This window comes from Triticum urartu, chromosome 5A (genome assembly GCF_056163025.1).
Source record: "Triticum urartu cultivar PI428250 chromosome 5A, HENAU_Tu73, whole genome shotgun sequence".
NCBI classification, from domain to species: Eukaryota; Viridiplantae; Streptophyta; class Magnoliopsida; order Poales; family Poaceae; genus Triticum; species Triticum urartu.
The window spans coordinates 529,491,804-529,512,507 of NC_141877.1; the positions used below are offsets into that span (position 1 = coordinate 529,491,804).

The 20,704-nt window shown below is 42.9% G+C and overlaps 1 protein-coding gene across 1 annotated transcript; it reads right to left on the reverse strand.

Annotated features, from left to right (window-relative positions):
- Nucleotides 1-1,347: 1,347 nt before the first annotated feature.
- LOC125528145 (protein CHROMATIN REMODELING 35) lies at nucleotides 1,348-8,366 on the reverse strand. Its single transcript, XM_048692652.2, has 5 exons — nucleotides 8,185-8,366; nucleotides 5,643-6,217; nucleotides 4,986-5,315; nucleotides 4,577-4,744; nucleotides 1,348-3,302 (listed from the first exon to the last, which is right to left on the reverse strand). Exons 1-5 carry the CDS (start codon nucleotides 8,225-8,227, stop codon nucleotides 1,542-1,544), a joined length of 2,877 nt encoding a protein of 958 aa, XP_048548609.1. The 5' UTR covers nucleotides 8,228-8,366; the 3' UTR covers nucleotides 1,348-1,541.
- Between the last annotated feature and the right edge of the window lie 12,338 nt (nucleotides 8,367-20,704).

Genomic DNA, 20,704 nt, shown 5'->3' on the forward strand with positions numbered 1-20,704 from the left:
AAATCCGAGTAGTGACTAATCAGAAGTAAGCAGAGTAGGTATATTGTTGTGTTCACGAACCCATTACACACTCCGTTCTCTAATGGACAGTATAGCTAGTGTGACCTAACTCATGTAGTCCAAACTAGAGGGTATACTTCATTGGTGGTGCGCACACATTTTGAAATTCAGATTTGACCAACTAAACATGGGTTATGACTTATGACTTATGCGTCAGAAAAACTATATCAGCAATATCCGTAGCCAAACAACCTTTCACATATTAAAAAAAAAATCAGTTATGTATATTTCTACAACTGTTGGTCAAGTTAAATCACGAAAAAGAGCGCACGTAAAGTGACAGGAATGGATTAGTTGTGGCGGACTTAACAGGCATGGACTTAATCCATAACATTTTTGGGGAAATTAAACTGTTACTCGTACTTGCACCCAAAAAAAGGAAACGGCATGCCGTAAAGTGACAGGAACGGAGTGGAGCTCAACAAAAGGCCACGACAAACACTTCCGAACAATTCAAGCGGTTAGGGTTTCGTCCAGTAGAACAGCAGGTTGATCCAAGTCGGGATAGATCGATCTGCACACCACGCCGGCATAAAGGGCGGGCGGAGGAGAAGCACACGCCTATGACGATGATGAGTATACCTTGACGGCTTGGGTAGAGAGATCGAGCGAGTCTGTATTCTTCGTCCGGAGGGAGGTCAGATGACGAGCGCCCTGCTCTTAGGTTTGGGCGGCTTTCGGGTGTGCGGATAATTTGAACCAACGAGTTTATTTTTCTGAACGTGTTGGGATAAAAAATAATACTCACATATGTGTGTACTAATAACATCATCAGATTACATCACATATGTGTCATCTCTATGGAGAAATCCAGAGAGGCGGTACACTAAGCAAAATTATAGAAAATTTGCATAACAAGTCTTTTCTAATCCTTGCAACCACCAAGAAATGACCAAAATCTTCAACTTGGTCGGACCGTTGGTCGGAATTTTGCGTGCCATTGAAATTCAGAAACATTGTCTAATAGTATCACACTTGGGAATTTGATGTAACCATCCTCCCCTTGTGGCGGAGGTGCGATGTGCTTGGTTTGTTTGTTTTTTGTTTTTTTTTCGAAACGGAGGCAAAAGAGATGTGGGCGGTGGGCGCGTCGTGGTCTTGCTTTTCGGTCATGGTTGTGCTCGTTGCTGCTCTGGGAGGTGTCGCGGCATACGGTGTTGGTGGGTGGTGGCGGCGCGGCGGTGGTTTTGAATGTCAGACTGGGAACTTATCCTTCTGATTCTGATGAAAACAGTATGCAGGAGCAGCGGCACAACAGCCGAGCCAACCAGCCACATCAAAGCGCCATCCCACTGACACCTCTTTCAAGATCGACAAATCAATCACATAATCACATAGATAGATGAACACTGTTATGCCAAAAACAAGTAGATAGATGGATCAACACTGTTATGCCGCGACACCTCCCAGAGCAGCAATGAAAAACTCCAACGATCGGCAAGCCATATGTACACGGTGTATGTACAACAGCCAGCCTGCCTTCACCTTGCGTACAAGGCCTTGATGTCCTGGCGCATTGCCCTGTTGTCCAGCAGCTCGTCCCCGCAGTCGTCGATGTCGATTTCGTTCAGCTGGAAGCCCTCCGACGTGCAGCGCTGCTCACTCCATTCAAACCACAGCTTCGGTATCACCTCCTTCTTGACCGCAGTTTTATGGGTGTTCTCCTCCGGAGAGTCAGCTGCTACGAGCCTGTAGACAAACACTTTCTTCTGCTGTCCAGGCCTGAATGCCCGCCCGATTGCCTGACGGGTAACGGAGGGGTTCAAGTGAACATCTAGAATGACCACTCTCGATGCGCCCACCAGGGAGATGCCCTCCCCACATGCCTTGATAGAGCCAAACAGGACTTTTGCATCAGCAGAGTTGTTAAACTGAGCCACTGTCAGTTCTCTTTCTTCCATAGTACATTTACTATCACCACGGATCACAAACATCTCCTTTCCTACATGCCAGCCCCTTGTCTTAACCAGTAGCCTTTCCAAAAATTTCATGGGAAGTAGGTACTGACTGAAAGCAAGGACCTTCTCTCCTGCAGATTCCGCAAGTGCCAGGATATTGGTGAAAAATCTGGCCTTCACACCGTCGGCCACGTTGATAGACTGGACCAGACTATCAACAGCTGCATCCGTCAAGTTGGAAGCCCTGTCTGCCGCTGCAACTTCTGACATTTCAGACAGACATGGATGCATGTACAGGGCGGTTCCTACTGCATTTTTTTTGAACTTCTCATAGGCTTCCAACTTGTGAACGATTTCTTTCTGCTTAGGACTGAGTTTCAAGAAGACACTGAAGTCTACAAGGCCAGGTAGGTCATCCAAGATATCACCCTTGTAGTAGTGAAGCACGTCTTTTGTTAGTTCTCTGAGACTTCTAATGACATTTACTTTTCTCGTGAAGTCACCATCATGCAGCAGGGTCTCTTCTACCGACTCATTGAATTTATCAGTGTCTTCTTTTGAAATCCTGCGACCTGATATTGACACTTGACTCATTATACGAGCAACGATAGGACGAGATGAATCCTTCTTGAGAAACTTTGGGCGTACAAGGTTTACAATGTTGAACACTTCTGAGACATGATTCTGGAAAAGTGTACCAGATAGGACCACCTTACGTGGAGTTTGTACTCTCTGCAGTGATTCTAGCACATTAGTTGACTCAGTCCTAGGTAAATGGCCCTCATCCATTATAAGTAGGTTCGGGACCTTAAGCAACCTCTCCTGGCATCCAGCTGCAACGGCGCCACCCTCGTCACTGCTAATGATCCAAGAGAACTGAGTGTAGCCCACCAAGAGGATACTCCTTTTGGCTTCCCAAGACTTAAGGATTTCCAACTGCTCTGCTCTGGTCTTGACAGAATACAAATCATACAGTGGTATGTCCTCCACTTGCCACTGTTGAAATTCCCTTTTCCATGTACCTAATATACCTTTAGGGAGTACAACGAGAGGCCTTCCAGAGGGATATTTGGCCAAGAAGCTCTGAATAAAACTGATTAGCATAAATGTTTTCCCCGAACCAGGCGCATGAGCTAGAATGCAACCTCCTGGTTTGTCAGAGACCAAATTCTTGACCAGAAAGTGGAAACCTGCCAACTGATGTGGTCTCATTTGCTTTTCATGTCTTGGATGAATAGCAATGTCTAAAGCATTGAGTTCTTCAGCGACTCTAACATCACCAGTGACAATCTCGTCAGAATCCTTTGAACGCTTTTCAGAGAAATATGATCTTGACCTTGATGCCTGACATGAGGTGAACATAATGTCAATTGATCGGTCCAATCATACGTTTAAACTTTCAAGTCATTCCAAAGTTTATAGAGAAAATTCCTTATTTGACACTGTCTTAAAATCTGGTTCCTTATTTGACACTGGAAAAGTTTTTCTTCCCTATTTGACACTAGTCCTAAATTTTATTCCCTATACGACACTTCCGTTCATTTTGAGTCTAAATGACACCTGAAAAGACGATTTTGCCCCTCATGTGGTATGTGTGCGCACGTGCGTGTGCTGTTGCGTGTGTGGGTGCAGGCGCACATGTGTGCTGCTGCTGCATGTGTGTGTGCATGTGTGCTGCTGCGTGTGTGTTTGCTACTGCGTGTGTACGTGCGCGTGTGTGTGTGTTGTTGCGTGCCTATGTGTTGCCTGCGTGTGTGCTGCTGCGTGTGTGTGTATGTGGGTGTGTGCTGCGTGCGTGTGTGTTGCTGCGTGTGTGTGTGTGCGTGTGTGTGTGTGCACGCGCGCGTGCGTGTGTGTGCGCGTGCGTGTGTGTTGGTGCATGTGTATGTGTTGATGCGTGTGTGCTTCTGCTTTCGCACTGATGCTGCGTGTGTGCGCTATTGCCCCCCACACACATACCACATGAGGGGCAAAAGAGTCTTTTCAGGTGTCATTTAGGCTTAAAATGGACGAAAATGTCATATAGGGAATAAAATTTAGAACTTGTGTCAAATAAAGAAGAAAAACTTTTCCAGTGTCAAATAAGGAAGCAGACTTTAAGATGGTGTCAAATAAGGAATTTTCTCAAGTTTATATTATGCCATCATGACATTTCTGAAAAATTATAATGCATAGCAGTAGATACAGAATATCAGAAAATAACAACTACATGCGCTATACTAGAAAAGTTTCTTCATGCTGGAAATACAGGAATAACCAAAATAACAACCCACGACGTCCAGCGTCAGGCTCTGCGGCATGAGCAAATGTGTCAATTTTGTCGGATAAGATGGCATGGACTAATTCTCATGTATGATTGGCATATTGTGCCCCTTTAGGCACTTGGCTCTTATAAAAACAGATTTTGTTCAAACAACATAATAGTGTAATGCAAAATAAAAAATGTATTTGAAATCAGTTTCAGCACACCAAATGGATCCCACACGTTCCTGTGGGCCACTTTGCTTGTTGCTAAAAAAATACTTGGTAAGAACTTCCAAAAAATTAAAAATACATATGTTGCTAAACGGCCTCAGAGTTACAGAAGCATCATCACATATCTTAAACAAATAAGATACCTTTCTCCACTGATAATCAATGATTGTGTCAGCCCTTTTCACAATCAAACCGCAGACACGGCATACATGGCCCAGATCTTCATGAATCTGTATATCATGATTGCAGGCGTTGTCCACCTCTTTCTCATCCACTTCTTTCTCATTGGCTGCCTCTTCAAGTGTGTCGAGCTGGCCAATAAATGTAACTAAATCGTTATGCCAAACAACATAAATCCAAATAAACAATTTAGGGAAAATAAAGTACGCAGATTTCTCTTATTGAGCTAAGCTCTCATCTATCCTCAAACTTTACAAGTTGAATCAATTTGCAGACAGAGCATGCAATTATAAGCACAACTATTAAATTACAAAATGGCATGTTTCAAAATGCTGCAGTAACAAAAGTCATAAGTCTGATTATAATTTGTACCTTAGAGCTTTCAAGTGCCACCGAGTACTCATTCCAAAATTCTTCAAGACCATCACTTTCCTGTTCTTGTATATGCTCTTCCTCCATAGGTTCATCTTCCCCCATAGGCTCATCTTCCTCCACAGGCTCGTCTTCCCCCACAGGATTGTAAGGTTCTGAGGGCAAATCAAATACTGCTGGATTTGCTTCATTTTTTGTTTTTCTTTTTCTTGGCACAATTTCAACATCCCCATCTACCTGGGAGCTTGGATCAACTTTTCGTTTTTTTCTCTCCTTAGGCAGTGGAGGGAGAACTTGTGTTTCTGCTATTTTCTCCTTATGGGTAGCAACCTACATTGAGCAGCAAGAGTTACGGCTGGAAGATGAAAACTTTCAGCTTTGAAATGGAATAGATTGAGCAAATATCAGACAATTATACTCCATTATTTTCAGTGCAAGACAAAGGGTACTTGTGAACTAAGATGCGACAAATAATTATGGATGAACATTAAAAAAAATTGAAAACAAAGACAACAGTTTCGCAGTGTCCTTCAGAGATACTGATGAGGCAGTGCAATGTTGATACTACTAGTTTGTCAGTACAAGCATGTAGAACAAAAACAACAATATAACTCTTAGTAAAAATTCAGTAGAAAATTGCAAGGGAAAATTACATACAGCCAGATCATGGATACGTTCCTCCTCAGGTCTTTTCTGCAATATAACTCTCTCAAACAGAACTGCTGATGGTTGATAGCTGGTAACAGGATACTGATTCACTAAAGTTGCACTTGGACTATATGGAACAATTTGACTGTTTTGGTCTCTAACAGGCATTGTCTCATTTATTACTTCATCAATTCCCTCGGTTACCACCCTCATGAGAGCACCAGCCTGTTCTGATGGTATCAGCTGTTTATTTTTCTCAGGTGTGAGTTGTTTGTTTTTCTCAGGCGTCAGTTGTTCGTGTGCTCCTGTGCTTTCATCTTCATCATCTGAATCAAGAACTATTACACTCTTTTTCTCTTCTCTTTGCTCGATAGAATTGGCCATATTAGTTCCAGCACTCGGCCCATAACTCAGAGCAGGTTCGGGCAGAGTCGAAAGGAAAGTCAATAATTGGACCCTCTGAGCATACAAGCGATCCCACTCCTCAGTAACACTGCCACATCCCCAACTGTGAACCCTATTTCCAGTAAGTGAAAGATTATTGATGGGGTCGGAACGCTTCCTTTTTCTGCGGTAATACATGCCTACAATAACAGATGACTGATTAGTTATCATATAAGAGAGAAGAAATGAATTTGCACAGCAATGGAAGTATCACTTCTGATGTTCCAGATAAGCCACATGCAAGGTGGACAAGAAAAATGTGGGATGCATACAAGGCAATCGTAAGTAGAAGCACAGACAGTATCATGTGGAAAACTATAATGATCATAAAATGCAGCGGCCATTATTTAACATAAGCATAGTAATTGATGAACAAATAGGCACTTTATTCATCAATTCTTTCTCATAGGTTTACTAGGTATCCTTATTTTTGGTATCAAGCTCTGTATTTCGCTTGGTACAATCCAATTCAACTAGTAATGAAACTGTATGCATAAAGCTAGTAGCTAGTAGCTAGTAGAGATAAACTTGAAATATCACCTACGGTAAATTCAGTCCAAAACTCAAATACTGTTTTTGCTTCTAATCATGCACAGAATACCGAGAAAAAGATTGTCTAAAGAAAAGAAAAACACAAAGGTGATGTGATTGTAAAGGGCAGTGGAAATACTTCAACTGGGCAAACTATATTCACACATGCTTGCAAACAACGATGTACCAGCATGAAATAGATCACCACAATAACACCCATGACCATATGTCCATATCCAGCATACCAAAGAACAATACTCATGAAAAAAACAAAGAACAACATGTAGACAAGATAATAAAGTAGAAGAATTATTTTCTAAACTAGTGAAATTCGGCATGGCATACCAAATAGGGGATTGATATCAACAAGTTACAATGAAAGAGAAAAGCTGCAGAAACAAAACAAGCAATCCACTATAGAGAGGAAGTAATTATGAAGGCGGTAGCCGACAAGCCAGTAGAGGCCCCAGATACCCTAAATTTCAATCTCAGACGGATGGTTTTAGTGGCAACTGGCAATCAACCTCTCCCCTCACCCTAGCTCTCAGGCTAAACAATAGAAGTCCAAAAACAGCAGGTTCAGGCCACAAAACTTGTTTCAAATGCTATTTGCAGAGAAGAGCGCAAAGATTGCTAATTGTCAGCCTACATCATGCTCAAGCAACAGCTTTCGTAATATGAGTCAAAATGACTTCCAAATGGTACACTGGGATGTTAACATTATTTCAGTATTCCATATAAACTATAAGCATCTACTCCCTCCGTTCCAAAATAGATGACTCGACTTTATACTAACTTTAGTACAAAGTTAGTACAAAGTTGGGTCATCTATTTTGGAACGGAGGGAGTAGTACCATTCCCTATGGTTTGGCACGATAAGAAAGCGTCGATTTAGAGTGCATGCCACGTACAGGTCACATAAACAACTGAGCAGAGTACCTAAATCACAACCAGCGATATCTCTGCTTCACCGATTTCACATACAAAAAAAGATTCCATCCTTGCACTTCCTAGAAATGTGTTTTAGCAAACACTATAGCGGTATTTCCTCCGAAGAAACCAGAAAGGAAAAACAAAAGCAGCTGGTAACCTAGCTTGATTCAAGCAGAAGGCTAGGGCAAATAGTTGCCATTCGGCGTGGGAAAAATCCCCTGAATCCTTTCTTTTCTATCTCCAGGCTCCACGGGTCAAGGAAGTAGTCTGCCCCCACAATTTCTGAACTTGAGCAATCAGCATTACAGGGTTTGGTCCAAACTAGTCAATCCCCTTCAGAAAAGAAAAAAAAATCTGACCATTTCCCTTTGCTGTCCGAATTTGGAGCAAAGGTGAGCCTTCCCCCCTGATCCAAAATGGATGTGGTCTTCTCGCCCCTGACAAAAACCCTAAATCCCAGACAGCCCACCCTCCTATTCCCCACAAGGCCACAACGCAAACGCAATGCAGTATCCGTGAATGAATCCAAACCCCATGCCCCCGCCTTTCCATTACGCCCGCCGCCCGCGCAGGGGTGGCAGGGAGAGCCACCACGGCGGGACCACGTCAAGTCGAGGGAGAGGAGGAGGAGGAGGACGCTCACCGGAGGGGTCTGCTGGAGGGTCTTCGCCGGGGGCAACGTCCATGGCTGGCCGCTGGCGGCGACGAGGCGAGGGGGGAGGGCTGACGGCGACGAGGCGAGGGGGGAGGGGCGGCGGCGACGAGGCGAGGGGGGAGGGCTGGAGCCGCGGTGAGCGGCGCCGTTGTTTATGGGGTTATTCGATAAAATGTCCGCCATTTACTCACTCTGTCCATTCGATAAAAGGCTCTATTTTAATTTAGGGTTTTGTCCAATGACTACTTTGCCCCTGTCCCCACTCCCTCTCTCCGTCTCCAGAAAAAAACTGAAATTTCTAATCATAGGCCAAAATCTCGTGATTAAGGTTAGGGTTGCAACTAAACATACATGCACATTGTTGGTCACCGAAAGTTGGATTGGATCTAGTCCCTCTTTCCTACTCACTAGCCTTATGGCTGATGATGCTAGGAGCTCTTTCGTTGAATAAAGCTCTCAATTGATACGCAAAAAAAAGGTTAGGGTTGCAACTAAAGTGAGGCTATAACAACGTAGATTTACAACGTCTCAAGGGTTGAGAACGAGCAACGTAGTAGCATCTGAACTAGTTAGGTTAGCCACGAGAGATTTTTCGCGCCTTTTTTATATTAATGATGTCCCCGTTTGCTATTATTGGCTAGTTAATAAAGCGATCTCGTTTCTCATGTTTTCTTTTCGTTATCTCGTAAGGAGCATAAATACCAAAAAAGAACGCGGTCGAAATAATCTAGCAATACTAAGTTTCACAACTGTTGTCGAAGTACATAACAAAACAATTACAATACTCCTTTCATTAAGGCACGAGGGTTTCTTATTCCACAAGAATGAAAATCATTCTTTCATATGCTAGGGTTTACACAATACTAAAGAATTTGGTTCATAATAAAGAGTTCAGTGCACTAGATTCAGTAACACTTAGCAGCGAGGCCCTACCCATCAGTACTCCGTGTAAGTGCTTCATTATAAATACCAATGATGGTAGTTTGGTTGTGGTTGTAGGCCTCTAGCCACATGGCGTCCTCAACACTTGTGTTTATACGGTTGTCCCAGTGCCTCCTTACATCTGCAAGTTAGGCCTATCACTAGTCAGTGGCGTGTCTCACTTTTGAAAGTCACTTTTCTTTGGCGTGTGTGTACATGTCCTGGTGATAGGGTACAACTCGTGATGGGGCACTCCTCATTCGAATGGGTCAGCCAACCTTTGGACTTGGTTTGGTATGGATGATGAACGGACGAACCAAAGCTCTGACTAGGACACTGGGTACCGTGTGTTGGTCTTCACATCTCAATATACTAAAGTAAAGAATGAATGCAACAATTTCAAATAATGTGCAGTTTTTTTAGCTTTGGTTTGTTGCATATGTTTTTTTTTTACTTTTATCAAGGTGATTTAGGGCTAGCAGTTTAGCACACATTATAGTGGTGGCCGTGTATGATGGGCAAAGTAGGCACTCAAAGAATCATATGGGGCCGATGAACTAGGTAGTAAAGGTTGTTGCTTCACGATGTCATCCGCTAGGCATGATTGAAACAGGGCACATGGTGGTGGCCAATGTGAGAGGTTGTAACATAAAAGAAGGTATATCAACGGTAAAAGAAAATATGAATTGGTTCAATGGCAGCTTGACCACTCACTATTTGTTTTGCGAGGAAACTTTAGAAACAAAACTGAAAAGGGTACTTGGGAGCTTGAATCACAAAGAACAGTTACCCTATTCTTGATTGATATTAGTACTCACCTATACACATAGCCTCTATGACTTCCTTCCATTGCTCTTGATTTTTACCTTGTGCAAGGGTGCTCAAATGACCGACCCGGTGCAAGCTAATAACAAATATTTCATATCATGATACACATCACCTCCTAGACCCGTACTACTTATATATATATATATATATATATATATATATATAAATCTAGCGATGACAGATGAGCTTCATTAAATGACATGTAATGATAACGGTCGTGAATTCAACTGGCTAACCTAGTGCAACTTGGTAGTAGAAAGATCAATTAAATCATATCCCCAGGTGATTGGCATAGGTGGTGTACGTGGATATGTTGTCGGCCTTCAGCACGTGATGTGCATGTTTATTAACACAACTAAAAAATAGTTTAATTGATCAAGGTGTTGGGAAATGCAGTAATTTCAAAAAAATCATACGCGCACACAAGATCCATCTAGGTGATGCGTAATAACGAGAGGGGAAGAGTATTGTCCATGTACCCTTGTAGACCATAAGCGGAAGCATTATGACAACGCGGTTGATGCAGTCGTATGTCTTCATGATCCGACCGATCCTAGCACCAAAGGTACAACACCTCCGCGATCTGCACATGTTCAGCTCGGTGACGTCCCGCGAACTCTAGATCCAGCTGAGTGTCGAGGGAGAGTTTCGTCAGCATGACGGCGTGATGATGGTGATGATGAAGCTACCGGCGCAGGGCTTCGCCTAAGCACTGCAATGATATGACCGAGGTGAAAATTTGTGGAGGGGGGCACCACACACGGCTAAGCAATCAACTTGTGTGTCTATGGGGTGCCCCCTCCCCCGTATATAAAGGAGTGGAGGAGGGGAGGGCCGGCCCCTCTATATATGGCGCGCCCAAGGGGAGTCCTGCTACCTCTTGAGCACTGCGTTGGTTTTTCCTGAAGAGGAAGGGATGATGCAGCAAAATAGCGTAAGTATTTCCCTCAATTTTTGAGAACCAAGGTATCAATCCAGTAGGAGGCTACGCGCGAGTCCCTCGTACCTGCACAAAACAAATAAATCCTCGCAACCAACGCAAACAGGGGTTGTCAATCCCTATAAGGCCACTTACAAGAGTGAGATCTGATAGATATGATAAGATAATATTTTTGGTATTTTTATGATAAAGACGCAAAGTAAAATAAAGGCAAAGTAAATAGCAAAGGAAATAACTAAGTAGTAGGTGGTTAATATGATAAAGATAGACCCGGGAGGTATAGGTTTCACTAGTGGCTTCTCTCAAGAGCATAAGTATTTTAAGGTGGGTGAACAAATTACTGTTGAGCAATTGACAGAATTAAGCATAGTTATGAGAATATCTAGGTATGATCATGTATATAGGCATCACGTCCGAAAACAAGTAGACCGACTCCTGCCTGCATCTACTACTATTACTCCACTCATCGACCGCTATCCAGCATGCATCTAGAGTATTAAGTTAAAAACAGAGTAACGCCTTAAGCAAGATGACATGATGTAGAGGGATAGACTCATGCAATATGAAGAAAACCCCATCTTGTTATCCTCGATGGCAACAATACAATACGTGCCTTGCTGCCCTTACTGTCACCGGGAAAGGACACCACAAGATTGAACCCAAAGCTAAGCACTTCTCCCATTGCAAGAAAGATCAATCTAGTAGGCCAAACCAAACTGATAATTCAAAGAGACTTGCAAAGATAACCAATCATACATAAAAGAATTCAGAGAAGATTCAAATATTGCTCATAGATAGACTTGATCATAAACGCACAATTCATCGGTCTCAACAAACACACCGCAAAAAGAAGATTACATCGAATGGTTCTCCACAAGAGAGGGGGAGAACATTGTATTGAGATCCAAAAAGAGACAAGAAGCCATCAAGCTACTAACTATGGACCCGTAGGTCTGAAGTAAACTACTCACACTTCATCGGAGGGGCTATGGTGTTGATGTAGAAGCCCTCCGTGATCGATGCCCCCTCCGGCGAAGCTCCGGAACAGGCCCCAAGATGGGATCTCGTGGATACAGAAACTTGCGACGGTGGAATTAGGTTTTTGGCTCCGTATCTGATCGTTTGGGGGTACGTAGGTATATATAGGAGGAAGGAGTATGTCGGTGGAGCAACAGGGGGTCCACGAGGGTGGAGGGCGCGCGTGGGGTGTAGGCGCGCCCCCCTACCCCGTGGGCTCCTGTTAGCTGGCTTGACATAGGGTCAAGTCTCCCGGATCATAATCTTCCTGAAAATCACGTTCCTGAAGGTTTCGTTCCGTTTGGACTCCGTTTGATATTCCTTTTCTTCGAAACCCTAAAACAGGCAAAAACAGCAATTCTGGGCTGGGCCTCCGGTTAATAGGTTAGTCCCAAAAATAATATAAAAGTGGATAATAAAGCCCAATAATGTCCAAAACAGTAGATAATATAGCATGGAGCAATCAAAAATTATAGATACGTTGGAGACGTATCAAGCATCCCCAAGCTTAATTCCTGCTCGTCCTCGAGTAGGTAAATGATAAAAACAGAAATTTTGATGCGGAGTGCTACTTGGCATAATTTTAATGTAATTCTTCTTAATTGTGGTATGAATATTCAAATTCGAAAGATTCAAGACAAAAGTTCATATTGACATAAAAAATAATAATACTTCAAGCATACTAACAAAGCAATTATGTCTTCTCAAAACAACATGGCTAAAGAAAGTTATCCCTACAAAATCATATAGTCTGGCTATGTTCTATCTTCACCACACAAAATATTTAAATCATGCACAACCCTGATGATAAGCCAAGCAATTGTTTCATACTTTTGACATTCTCAAAACTTTTTCAATCTTCATGCAATACATGAGCGTGAGCCATGGATATAGCACTATAGGTGGAATAGAGTGGTGGTTGTGGAGAAGACAAAAAGGGGAAGGTAGTCTCACATCAACTAGGCGTATCAACGGGCTATGGAGATGCCCATCAATAGATATCGATGTGAGTGAGTAGGGATTACCATGCAACGGATGCACTAGAGCTATAAGTATATGAAAGCTCAAAAAGAAACTAAGTGGGTGTGCATCCAACTTGCTTGCTCATGAAGACCTAGGGCAATTTTGAGGAAGCCCATCATTGGAATATACAAGCCAAGTTCTATAATGAAAAATCCCCATTAGTATATGAAAGTGATAACATGAGAGACTCTCTACTATGAATATCATAGTGCTACTTTGAAGCACAAGTGTGGTAAAAGGATAGTAGCATTGTCCCTTCTCTCTTTTTCTCTCATTTTTTTTTCTTTTTCTTTTTTTTATTTGGGCATTTTCTCTTTTTTATGGCCTCTTTTCTCTCTTTTATTTATTTATTTTTCATCGAGAGTCTCATCCCGACTTGTGGGGGAATCATAGTCTCCATCACCCTTTCCTCACTGGGACAAATGCTCTAATAATGATGATCATCACACTTTTATTTTTCTTACAACTCAACAATTACAACTCGATGCTTAGAACAAAATATGACTCTATATGAATGCCTCCGGCGGTGTACCGGGATATGCAATGATGCATGAGTGACATGTATGACAGAATTATGAATGGTGGCTTTGCCACAAATACGATGTCAACTACATGATCATGCTAAGCAATATGACAATGATGGAGTGTGTCATAATAAACGGAACGGTGAAAAGTTGCATGGCAATATATCTCAGAATGGCTATGGAAATGCCATAATAGGTAGGTATGGTGGCTGTTTTGAGAAAGGTATATGGTGGGTGTATGATACCGGCGAAAGGTGCACGGTATTAGAGAGGCTAGCAAAGGTGGAAGGGTGAGAGTGCGTATAATCCATGGACTCAACATTAGTCATAAAGTGTTGGGTTTCGTAGTAATTTCAAAAAATTTCTTACGCACACGCAAGATCATGTGATGCATAGCAACGAGGGGGAGAGTGTTGTCTACGTACCCAACGCAGACCGACTGCGGAAGCGATGACACGACGTAGAGGAAGTAGTCGTACGTCTTCACGATCCAACCGATCAAGCACTGAAACTACGGCACCTCCGAGTTCGAGCACACGTTCAGCTCGATGACGATCCCCGGACTCCGATCCAGCAAAGTGTCGGGGAAGAGTTCCGTCAGCACGACGGCGTGGTGACGATCTTGATGTACTACAGCAGCAGGGCTTCACCTAAACTCCGCTACAGTATTATCGAGGTATATGGTGGCAGGGGGCACCGCACACGGCTAAGGAATAGATCACGTGGATCAACCTGTGTCTTTCTGGGGTGCCTCTGCCTCAGTATATAAAGGAGCCAGGGGGAGGGGGGCGCCGGCCAGGGAGGAGGGTGCAGGAGGAGTCCTACTCCTTCCGGGAGTAGGACTCCCCCCCCCCAATCCTATTCCAACTAGGATTCCCAAGGGGGGAAAGAGAGAGAGGGGGGCCGGCCACCTTCTCCTAGTCCTAATAGGACTAGGGGAGGGGGAAGTGGCGCAGCCACCTTGGGCTGCCCCTTTCTCCTTTCCACTAAGGCCCATGAAGGCCCATATGGCTCCCGGGGGGTTCCGGTAACCTCCCGGTAACCCGGTAAAATCCCGATTTCACCCGGAACACTTCCGATATCCAAATATAGGCTTCCAATATATCAATCTTTACGTCTCGACCATTTCGAGACTCCTCGTCATGTCCGTGATCACATTCGGGACTCCGAACAACCTTCGGTACATCAAAATGCATAAACTCATAATATAACTGTCATCGTAACCTTAAGCGTGCGGACCCTACGGGTTCGAGAACAATGTAGACATGACCGAGACACGTCTCCGGTCAATAACCAATAGCGGGACCTGGATGCCCATATTGGCTCCTACATATTCTACGAAGATCTTTATCGGTCAGACCGCATAACAACATACGTTGTTCCCTTTGTCATCGGTATGTTACTTGCCCGGGATACGATCGTCGGTATCTAATACCTAGTTCAATCTCGTTACCGGCAAGTCTCTTTACTCGTTCCGTAATACATCATCTCACAACTAACATATTAGTTGTAATGCTTGCAAGGCTTATGTGATGTGTATTACCGAGAGGGCCCAGAGATACCTCTCCGACAATCGGAGTGACAAATCCTAATCTCGAAATACGCCAACCCAACATCTACCTTTGGAGACACCTGTAATGCTCCTTTATAATCACCCAGTTACGTTGTGACGTTTGGTAGCACCCAAAGTGTTCCTCCGGCAAACGGGAGTTGCATAATCTCATAGTCATAGGAACATGTATAAGTCATGAAGAAAGCAATAGCAACATACTAAACGATCGGGTGCTAAGCCAATGGAATGGGTCATGTCAATCAGATCATTCAACTAATGATGTGACCTCGTTAATCAAATAACAACTCATTGTTCATGTTCAGGAAACATAACCATCTTTGATTAACGAGCTAGTCAAGTAGAGGCATACTAGTGACACTTTGTTTGTCTATGTATTCACACATGTATTATGTTTCCGGTTAATACAATTCTAGCATGAATAATAAACATTTATCATGATTATAAGGAAATAAATAATAACTTTATTATTGCCTCTAGGGCATATTTCCTTCAGTCTCCCACTTGCACTAGAGTCAATAATCTAAATCACACTGTAATGAATCTAACATCCATGGAGCCTTGGTGCTGATCATGTTTTGCTCGTGGAAGAGGCTTAGTCAACGGGTCTGTAATATTCAGATCCGTATGTATCTTGCAAATCTCTATGTCTCCCACCTGGACTAGATCCCGGATGGAGTTGAAGCGTCTCTTGATGTGTTTGGTCCTTTTGTGAAATCTGGATTCCTTTGCCAAGGCAATTGCACCAGTATTGTCACAAAATATTTTCATTGGACCCGATGCATTAGGTATAACACCTAGATCGGATATGAACTCCTTCATCCAGACTCCTTCGTTTTCTGCTTCCGAAGCAGCTATGTACTCCGCTTCACATGTAGATCCCGCTACGACGCTTTGTTTAGAACTGCACCAACTGACAGCTCCACCGTTTAATGTAAACACGTATCCGGTTTGCGATTTAGAATCGTCCGGATCAGTGTCAAAGCTTGCATCAACGTAACCTTTTACGGTGAGCTCTTTGTCACCTCCATATACGAGAAACATATCCTTAGTCCTTTTCAGGTATTTCAGGATGTTCTTGACCGCTGTCCAGTGATCCACTCCTGGATTACTTTGGTACCTCCCTGCTAAACTTATAGCAAGGCACACATCAGGTTTGGTACACAGCATTGCATACATGATAGATCCTATGGCTGATGCATAGGGAACATCTTTCATATTCTCTCTATCTTCTGCAGTGGTCGGGCATTGAGTCTTACTCAACTTCACACCTTGTAACACAGGCAAGAACCCTTTCTTTGCTTGATCCATTTTGAACTTCTTCAAAATTTTGTCAAGGTATGTGCTTTGTGAAAGTCCAATTAAGCGTCTTGATCTATGTCTATAGATCTTAATGCCTAATATGTAAGCAACTTCACCGAGGTCTTTCATTGAAAAACTTTTATTCAAGTATCCCTTTATGCTATCCAGAAATTCTATATCATTTCCAATCAGCAATATGTCATCCACATATAATATCAGAAATGCTACAGAGCTCCCACTCACTTTCTTGTAAATACAGGCTTCTCCGAAAGTCTGTATAAAATCAAATGCTTTGATCACACTATCAAAACGTTTATTCCAACTCCGAGAGGCTTGCACCAGTCCATAAATGGATCGCTGGAGCTTGCACACTTTGTTAGCTCCCTTTGGATCGACAAAACCTTCCGGTTGCATCATATACAACTCTTCTTCCAGAAATCCATTCAGGAATGCAGTTTTGACATCCATCTGCCAAATTTCATAATCATAAAATGCGGCAATCACTAACATGATTCGGACGGACTTAAGCATCGCTATGGGTGAGAAGGTCTCATCATAGTCAATCCCTTGAACTTGCCGAAAACCTTTTGCGACAAGTCGAGCTTTTTAGACAGTAACATTACCATCAGCATCAGTCTTCTTCTTAAAGATCCATTTATTTTCAATTGCTTGCCGATCATCGGGCAAGTCAACCAAAGTCCATACTTTGTTCTCATACATGGATCCCATCTCAGATTTCATGGCTTCAAGCCACTTTGCAGAATCTGGGCTCACCATCGCTTCTTCATAGTTCGTAGGTTCATCATGATCTAGTAGCATGACTTGCAGAACAGGATTACCGTACCACTCTGGTGCGGATCTTACTCTGGTTGATCTACGAGGTTCAGTAGTATCTTGATCTGAAGTTTCATGATCATTATCATTAGCTTCCTCACTAACTGGTGTAGGTGTCACTGAAACAGTTTTCTGTGATGTACTACTTTCCAGTAAGGGAGCAGGTACAGTTACCTCATCAAGTTCTATTTTCCTCCCACTCACTTCTTTCGAGAGAAACTCCTTCTCTAGAAAGGATCCATTCTTAGCAACGAATGTCTTGCCTTCGGATCTGTGATAGAAGGTGTACCCAACAGTCTTCTTTGGGTATCCTATGAAGACACATTTCTCCGATTTGGGTTCGAGCTTATCAGGTTGAAGCTTTTTCACATAAGCATCGCAGCCCCAAACTTTAAGAAACGACAACTTTGGTTTCTTGCCAAACCATAGTTCATAAGGCGTCGTCTCAACGGATTTTGATGGTGCCCTATTTAACATGAATGCGGCCGTCTCTAAAGCATAACCCCAAAATGATAGCGGTAAATCAGTAAGAGACATCATAGATCGCACCATATCTAGTAAAGTATGATTACGACGTTCGGACACACCATTACGCTGTGGTGTTCCGGGTGGCGTGAGTTGCGAAACTATTCCACAGTTTTTCAAATGTACACCAAACTCGTAACTCAAATATTCTCCTCCACGATCAGATCGTAGAAACTTTATTTTCTTGTTACGATGATTTTCAACTTCACTCTGAAATTCTTTGAACTTTTCAAATGTTTCATACTTATGTTTCATTAAGTAGATATATCCATATCTGCTTAAATCATCTGTGAAGGTGAGAAAATAACGATATCCGCCACGAGCCTCAATATTCATCGGACCACATACATCGGTATGTATGATTTCCAACAAATCTGTTGCTCTCTCCATAGTACCGGAGAACGGTGTTTTAGTCATCTTGCCCATGAGGCACGGTTCGCAAGTATCAAGTGATTCATAATCAAGTGGTTCCAAAAGTCCATCACTATGGAGTTTCTTCATGCGCTTTACACCGATATGACCTAAACGACAGTGCCACAAATAAGTTGCACTTTCATTATCAACTCTGCATCTTTTGGCTTCAACATTATGAATATGTGTATTACTACTATCGAGATTCAATAAAAATAGACCACTCTTCAAGGGTGCATGACCATAAAAGATATTACTCATATAAATAGAACAACCATTATTCTCTGATTTAAATGAATAACCGTCTTGCATTAAACAAGATCCAGATATAATGTTCATGCTCAACGCTGGCACCAAATAACAATTATTTAGGTCTAATATTAATCCCGAAGGTAGATGTAGAGGTAGCGTGCCGACCGTGATCACATCGACTTTGGAACCGTTTCCCACGCGCATCGTCACCTCGTCCTTTGCCAGTGCCCGCTTATTCCGTAGTCCCTGTTTCGAGTTGCAAATATTAGCAACAGAACCAGTATCAAATACCCAGGTGCTACTGTGAGCTCTAGTAAGGTACACATCAATAACATGTATATCACATATACCTTTGTTCACCTTGCCATCCTTCTTATCCGCCAAATACTTGGGGCAGTTCCGCTTCCAGTGACCAGTCTGCTTGCAGTAGAAGCACTCAGTTTCAGGCTTAGGTCCAGACTTGGGTTTCTTCTCTTGAGCAGCAACTTGCTTGCCGTTCTTCTTGAAGTTCCCCTTATTCTTCCCTTTGCCCTTTTTCTTGAAACTAGTGGTCTTGTTAACCATCAACACTTGATGCTCCTTCTTGATTTCTACCTCCGCAGCTTTCAGCATTGCGAAGAGCTCGGGAATAGTCTTGTTCATCCCTTGCATATTATAGTTCATCACGAAGCTTTTGTAGCTTGGTGGCAGTGATTGGAGAATTCTGTCAATGACGCAATCATCCGGAAGATTAACTCCCAATTGAATCAAGTGATTATTATACCCAGACATTTTGAGTATATGCTCACTAACAGAACTGTTCTCCTCCATCTTGCAGCTATAGAACTTATTGGAGACTTCATATCTCTCAATTCGGGCATTTGCTTGAAATATTAACTTCAACTCCTGGAACATCTCATATGCTCCATGACGTTCAAAACGTCGTTGAAGTCCCGATTCTAAGCCGTAAAGCATGGCACACTGAACTATCAAGTAGTCATCAGCTTTGCTCTGCCAGACGTTCATAACATCTGGTGTTGCTCCAGCAGCAGGCCTGGCACCCAGCGGTGCTTCCAGGACGTAATTCTTCTGTGCAGTAATGAGGATAATCCTCAAGTTACGGACCCAGTCCGTGTAATTGCTACCATCATCTTTCAACTTTGCTTTCTCAAGGAACGCATTAAAATTCAACGGAACAACAGCACGAGCCATCTATCTACAATCAACATAAACAAGCAAGATACTATCAGGTACTAAGTTCATGATAAATTTAAGTTCAATTAATCATATTACTTAAGAACTCCCACTTAGATAGACATCCCTCTAATCTTCTAAGTGATTACGTGATCCAAATCAACTAAACCATAACCGATCATCACGTGAGATGGAGTAGTTTTCAATGGTGAACATCGTTTATGTTGATCATATCTACTATATGATTCACGCTCGACCTTTCGGTCTCCGTGTTCCGAGGCCATATCTGCATATGCTAGGCTCGTCAAGTTTAACCTGAGTATTCTGCGTGTGCAAAACTGGCTTGCACCCGTTGTAGATGGACGTAAAACTTATCACACCCGATCATCACGTGGTGTCTGGGCACGACGAACTTTGGCAACGGCGCATACTCAGGGAGAACACTTCTTGATAATTTAGTGAGAGATCATCTTATAATGCTACCGTCAATCAAAGCAAGATAAGATGCATAAAAAGATAAACATCACATGCAATCAATATAAGTGATATGATATGGCCATCATCATCTTGTGCTTGTGATCTCCATCTCCGAAGCACCGTCATGATCACCATCGTCACCGGCGCGACACCTTGATCTCCATCGTAGCATCGTTGTCGTCTCGCCAATCTTATGCTTCCATGACTATCACTACCGTTTAGTAATAAAGTAAAGCATTACATCGCGATTGCATTGCATACAATAAAGCGACAACCATATGGCTCCTGCCAGTTGCCGATAACTCGGTTACAAAACATGATCATCTCATACAATAAAATTCAGCATCATGCCTTGACCATATCACATCACAACATGCCCTGCAAAAACAAGTTAGACGTCCTCTACTTTGTTGTTGCAAGTTTTACGTGGCTGCTACGGGCTTAAGTAAGAACCAATCTCACCTACGCATCAAAACCACAACGATAGTTTGTCAAATAGACTCCGTTTTAACCTTCGCAAGGACCGGGCGTAGCCACACTCGGTTCAACTAAAGTTGGAGAGACAGTCGCCCGCAAGCCATCTATGTGCAAAGCACGTCGAGGGAACCGGTCTCGCGTAAGCGTACGCGTAAGGTTGGTCCGGGTCGTCTCGTCCAACAATACCGCCGAACCAAAGTATGACATGCTGGTAGGCAGTATGACTTGTATCGT

Excerpts from the sequence above, each read along its gene's own strand:
- LOC125528145 (XM_048692652.2), bottom strand. The coding sequence starts at position 8,227 with ATGGACGTTGCCCCCGGCGAAGACCCTCCAGCAGACCCCTCCG. Across the intron at positions 4,745-4,985 it reads TGGCACTTGAAAGCTCTAAG|CTCGACACACTTGAAGAGGC; the intron begins GTACAAATTATA and ends TTTATTGGCCAG. Across the intron at positions 3,303-4,576 it reads TTGATTATCAGTGGAGAAAG|GCATCAAGGTCAAGATCATA; the intron begins GTATCTTATTTG and ends ACCTCATGTCAG.